The sequence below is a fragment of the Mus pahari genome, chromosome 14 (assembly GCF_900095145.1).
Source record: "Mus pahari chromosome 14, PAHARI_EIJ_v1.1, whole genome shotgun sequence".
Taxonomy (NCBI): domain Eukaryota; kingdom Metazoa; phylum Chordata; class Mammalia; order Rodentia; family Muridae; genus Mus; species Mus pahari.
In genome coordinates, this window is record NC_034603.1 from 62,811,345 (window position 1) to 62,817,058 (window position 5,714).

General features: G+C 48.9%; 1 protein-coding gene across 2 annotated transcripts in view; it reads left to right on the top strand.

Annotated features, from left to right (window-relative positions):
* The first annotated feature begins 944 nt into the window (after positions 1-944).
* The window catches only part of Slc35b1 (solute carrier family 35 member B1), a 6,898-nt gene continuing 2,128 nt past the window's right edge, over positions 945-5,714 (top strand). Inside the window, exons 1-6 of one of the 2 annotated variants that reach the window (XM_021212482.2) lie at positions 945-1,345; positions 2,036-2,139; positions 2,730-2,860; positions 3,493-3,523; positions 4,050-4,207; positions 5,197-5,323. In XM_021212482.2, the coding sequence (XP_021068141.1) occupies positions 1,134-1,345; positions 2,036-2,139; positions 2,730-2,860; positions 3,493-3,523; positions 4,050-4,207; positions 5,197-5,323 (763 nt within the window). In that variant the 5' untranslated portion in view covers positions 945-1,133. The remainder of the gene's footprint in view (positions 1,346-2,035; positions 2,140-2,729; positions 2,861-3,492; positions 3,524-4,049; positions 4,208-5,196; positions 5,324-5,714) is intronic. The other variant, XM_029546626.1, reaches the window with a different exon arrangement.

The window sequence follows — 5,714 nt, forward strand, 5'->3', positions numbered from 1 at the left end:
GTGGTGGCACACGCCTTTAATCCCAGCACTTGGGAGGCCAGAGGCAGGCGGATTTTTGAGTTCGAGGCCAGCCTGGTCTACAAAGTGAGTTCCAGGACAGCCAGGGCTACACAGAGAAACCCTGTCTCGAAAAACAAAAACAAACAAACAAAAAAGAACTTGGAAGGGAGGCAGAGAGAAAAGGATTGTGAATTCAACGTTATTCTCCTACATAGCAGATTCGAGGACAGCCTGCGCTACATGTGATTATGTCTTTTGTTGTTGTTGTTGTTTATAAGGCATTTCAATAAACTTGAATTTTTCACCTCGAAGAGGTGAGGAAATACGATTAGAGTTGAGAAAATATGATGACTAATACTCCAAACTTGCACAGCACACTTTGCAGTTTACAACACACTTTGGTAAACCTTAGCTCGGTTAATCCTCACGCCATCCAATGAGCGACAGGGTGGTTATTACTAATTACCCCTCGTTTACAGAGCGAGAAAACTGTAGCTCGGAATTTAAGCAACACGCGATGTGCTGCCCCTAAGTGATAAGAGCCCTGATCTATCACGGAGCCTATAAAGTGGTTCCCTGCCATGAAGACAGTGTAGTGCCCAAAGAAGAGGACCTGGACTCCTCAGCCAGGTCTTGAACACAGGGTAGACAGGGTTGGAGTCTCTAACGCTGGGCAGCGGCTAGAGGGCGCTACGGCTCTATGAAGCGTTCTTGGCGTTAGGACCCAGCCGAGGCCTGACAGCCAACTGCAAAAAAAGCCTTTGATTCACTCCTGGCCTCACCGCCTCTTTCTCCGCCCATCTGTCTATTTTCGCTCCGCGTAGCCAATTGATAACATCCACATACTTGTACGTCATCACTGTACGCCGCGTAATCGCCTAGGCCTCCCCACCGAGCTCCGGCTTGTAGATGTCCCCGACGTTGCCTGATCGGAAAAACCTAAAAGATGAGACAATAACCTCGATATGGCTGGCTTTCCTGGCCACCAGGAATGGAGCCAAGGTCTTAAAGCCTGCCTTCTTTCCTAGAACGCTCCTGCCGGGGCGGAAGGCATTTCCCTCTCGGAAGCTCTGAGCTGGCATATCTGGAGGTAGCTGCTCCGGCCTAGGAGCCGGCGGTCGCACGCAGCTCCTATGAGGTCCCTGCCGCCGGCCGGCGATGTCCGCCTGGAGCTTTCGCCTTCGCCGCCGGTACCGCTACCTGCTCTGAACGGATCTTCGGCCGACTCGTCCGTGCGTCTCATGGCCGCTAGCAGATCCCTGGTGCCTGATCGGCTTCGCCTGCCGCTCTGCTTCTTGGGTGTCTTTGTCTGCTATTTCTACTATGGGATCCTGCAGGAGAAGATGTGAGCAGACCCTTGAGGGGGCAGGACTGCTAACATCCCCCAACCAGGGCCGGGATCCAGTCTCCTCCGTCCATTTTACGGTCTAGTCCTCAGGCTTCCTGTGTCTGGTACAGGGTTTTCTCTTCTCCGGCTCGGCCCTCTGACCCTTTTTTGCACCCTGCTATTATGCATTGCTAGCTGAGCATCCTTGTAATTCTAAAACTTCAGGGCCGGCCTCTGGAGTCTTGGAACGCGATTCTTTTTTTTTTTTTTTTTTTTTTTTTTCCTTTTAGATATTTTTACTTTTGTTGATTCCAAGAGCGTTCCATGACCTGAGCCAGGTCTTTTTTTTTTTTTTTTTCTTTTCAGAAAGAAGCCCCGAGGTGTTTGCAGACCGTTAACTTCTTGCTCTCGGTCTTGCTTTATTTTTCTACGGGGGATACTTTTGTTCCGCTGTCTGACTTTTTTTTGTTGTTGTTCCTACCTGTGTCCTTTACGGATATTTTTTTCCTTAGGCTATGGTATCAGTAGATTGGCGTCTAGATTTTAGGCTTAAATCAAATCGGCTCCTTTGGGTAAATCAGCTCAGTAATCCTTCCTAACTACATCCACAAAAGCATGATACTTCCAAAACTCTCAGTGAATCTGAACATACTCGATGACACCGAGTAACACATACTAATTTCTTTTTTTTTATATGTTTTATCTTAGCACAAGAGGGAAGTATGGAGAAGGACCCAAACAGGAGACGTTCACCTTTGCCTTAACTTTGGTTTTCATCCAGTGTGTGATCAATGCTATGTTTGCCAAGATCTGTGAGTACCTCAGAGTAATTTGTTGGGCTCACTCTCCTTTCTCCCATATTCTGGGCATAGACGTGGATTCATCTTTAAAAATCAAAGTTTTCCCTACCTCCACACCCTTGGGTATTTAAACAGCTTCTCTGCAGTCTGTAAAACCAATGGCTGTGAAATGAGATTAAAATATTAGGCCTCTAAATTATACCAACTTTTGAGTTAGAGATGACTGGGCCGTCTATATTCCAAATCCCCACTGAAAGCCCTTAGAACATTTTCCCCTTTATCCCTTTGACTTAGCTTTGTGTGTCAGCTTCAAACATGTCTTTGTTCCTATCAGTAGAGTTAAGCCATCCTTTCTTGAACTCAGTGAATCCCTCTCTCCACTCAGCATGTGGTTGTGTTAGGCTTAAAGGGAACTGGGACGATGAATAATTTTCAGAGATCTCCCAGCTTAAGAGGATAGAAATGGCGAGCAGTCTTACTTGACTTGACAGGCAAGGTCCTTTCCTGTGGCCTCAACTTTTTGCTTAGTGGTCCATCCTTGCCCCACCAGGTTTCTCTTGTATGTTTTGTTTGTTTTTGTTTTATTTTTTGTCTTCTCCCAGTGATCCAGTTTTTTGACACTGCCAGGGTGGACCGCACTAGGACCTGGCTCTATGCTGCCTGTTCTGTCTCCTATGTGGGTGCCATGGTCTCCAGCAACTCAGCCCTGCAGTTTGTCAACTATCCAACTCAGGTGAAACCTCAGGGTGAGATGAGAGTTGACTCAGAAATTGTGTGGACAGGACTAAGGGGATCTTCCCTCCTCTTCCCCTCAGGTCTGTGACTTAAAAGGAAACAATCCTAGAAGGCTGGGGATGGGGCTCAGGTGATATAGCTGGCTTAGCATGTGAGAGGACCTGGGTTCCATCCCCAGCACTGCATGAGCGAGGCATGGTGTCCCATGCCTGCCTGCAGTCCTTGCACTTGGGAGGCAGAGGCTGGAGGTTCATGATCATATTCTGCTGTAGCAGTGTATTCGGTTCAAAGCCAGCCTGGGCTCCTTGAAACTATGTTTAAAACAAAACAAACCTTGAAACTATGTTCAAAATAAAAATAAATAATAAAGGAAGGAAGGAAGGAAGGAAGGAAGGAAGGAAGGAAGGAAGGAAGGAAGGAAGGAAGATTCAAAGCAGAATATGCTTGAGAAAGAGTGTAGGGCTTAGGACATAGAGTTGGGTACAGGTTAGTTTTTGGCCATGATAGGGCTGCTGCCTAAGGCCGAGCTATGGGGTTGAGGGCCAATGCTGTCGCCTCTGAGTGTAGCAGCTGACATCCTTCCTGGGACCCCACAGATGCTCAGAAGTTATTTGCTCACTTTTATTTCAGGTTCTGGGTAAATCCTGCAAGCCAATCCCAGGTAAGCAGAGATGGTGAACTCCACCTTCCTCTCCCTCCCCAAGTGACTCTGGGTGGCATCAACCCATGTAGGTCTCCTTAGTGTCTTTCCTGTCACTGATGTTGCTTCCTGTGGTGTGCACAGCCCAAGTGGGAGCAAGAAGCTGACCTTGCCTACTTTGTGTTCTCAGTTACTGTAGCGTCCCCGTGTTTACATTGTCACCACACACCCAGAATCCTATTCGGGCCAGCTACCTCTTCCATTCAGTGTCTGGTCTTCCCTTCCTTGTTCTCCACCCTTTCCAGGTCCTTCCTGGACCTTTGACTTTTGTCCCTTCCCTTCCCCACCTATGCACTACTCAAGCCCTGTTGCTCAATCATCTTTATCTCAGTGCCAGCCTGACACCCCTCCCACCTCACCCTCTGTAGGGCTTCTTTCTCAGACATTTCTCCCTCAGTCTTGCCATGGCTCTCAGGAGGAGGGTGTTGGGGTCACTGAGACCAGTGGGAGTTGAATTTCACTGTCTTGTTTGCTTGTCTTTCTGTAGTTATGCTCCTCGGAGTGACGCTCTTGAAGAAGAAGTACCCACTGGCCAAGTACCTGTGTGTATTGCTAATTGTGGCTGGCGTGGCTCTTTTCATGTATAAGCCCAAGAAAGTGGTTGGGATAGAAGAGCACACTGTTGGCTTTGGAGAGCTCCTTCTGGTATGCAGTACTATTTTGAAGACAGCCTTTTCTAGCATATTCCACCAAGGACAGCCCTAACAAGGCAGGCAGAAAGCCAAGGGTGGGCATGTTGTCCCTTGACTCCTTCCTGTTGCTGGTCTTTGCTGCAAGGTCCCTGGCTCTGCTATGGCCACAACAAGAAGCCTGAAATATTTAGCCATAGCTAAGGAAGCTCCCCTGGAGAAGAGCGCTCTGAGGTCTGTGCCTTGATCCCTGTGTGAGCTCAGAGATAACCCAAGAGCTGAGGAGGAACGGATGCAGTGTGGTCCCTGGGTCTCCAGGCAACACAGAAGCCAGACTTGAATGCACGGGAGCTGTCGTTTAGTGTCAGGCCCTGTCCCAAGTGCTTCGCATCGATGCTGATTAACTCTTATAACAGTCTCCTATCACAGGTGGTGTTATCTCCATTTTATAAGTGAAGACACTAAGGGGAGGCTAACTCACTTGATCACTGTCATACACTTAAGTGGCAGTCAGGGTTCCAGGCTGGGCAGCCTGATCACAGAACCTAGACTCTGGAGTATAGTTCTCGCCCCACCCCCCACCCCCACCCCCTTTTGAGACAGGATTTCTGTGTATAGACCTGGCTGGCCTCAAATTTTAGAGATCTGCCTGCCTCTGCTTCCCGAGTGCTAGGATTAAAGGCGTGTGCCACTACTGCCAGGCTGGAACACAGTCCTTACTGAGCCAGAAAGCTCGCCTGCTGGATGAAGCAGCCCTTGCCCAACTCCCTGGTTCAGTCCCTGTGCACCAGCTTGTAGGCTTTGGTACTGAGACCTGGTGGGCTTCCTGCTCTACTCTGATAACAGCCCCATTGTGACCAGTCTGGTGCCTGCCAGGAAAAAGGCTGGCACAGTCTCTCCCCCTACACCTGACAGTAGGCAGCTGTAATTCTGAGGACTCTGTCCAGGGCTGTGGAGGCACCCTGCTGGCCAGCTCACTGTCGGCTGCTCTTCTTCCTTTCTCAGCTCATGTCTCTGACCCTGGATGGACTGACAGGTGTTTCCCAGGACCATATGCGGGCTCATTACCAAACAGGTTCCAACCACATGATGTTGAACATCAACCTTTGGTCCACGGTCTTGCTCGGTGTTGGTAAGGAGCCATTCTGCTGTTCTGTGCACAAATCACCAGAGGGCAGACTCCTCTCACCCAGTTATCCCTAGCTTGACTTCCAGTTGTTAACCTCGTGCAGGCCAAGGGCCTGACTTAATTCCAAAATGTCCTACTGTCTTAACGCCTGAGAGATCTTCCTGGAAAGACCAGTGCTGGCAGTCTCTTTCTCTCCTCTCTCTATTACTAACATTGTAGGGGTAGACATGTTCCAGCGGTCGAGAAGGCACACGGTGAAACACAGAGATAACTAAAAGCAGTCTTTCTTTCTTTTTGCTTTTTGTTTTGTTTTGTTTGTTTGTTTTTTCGAGACAGGGTTTCTCTGTATAGCCCTGGCTGTCCTGGAACTCACTCTGTAGACCAGGCTGGCCTC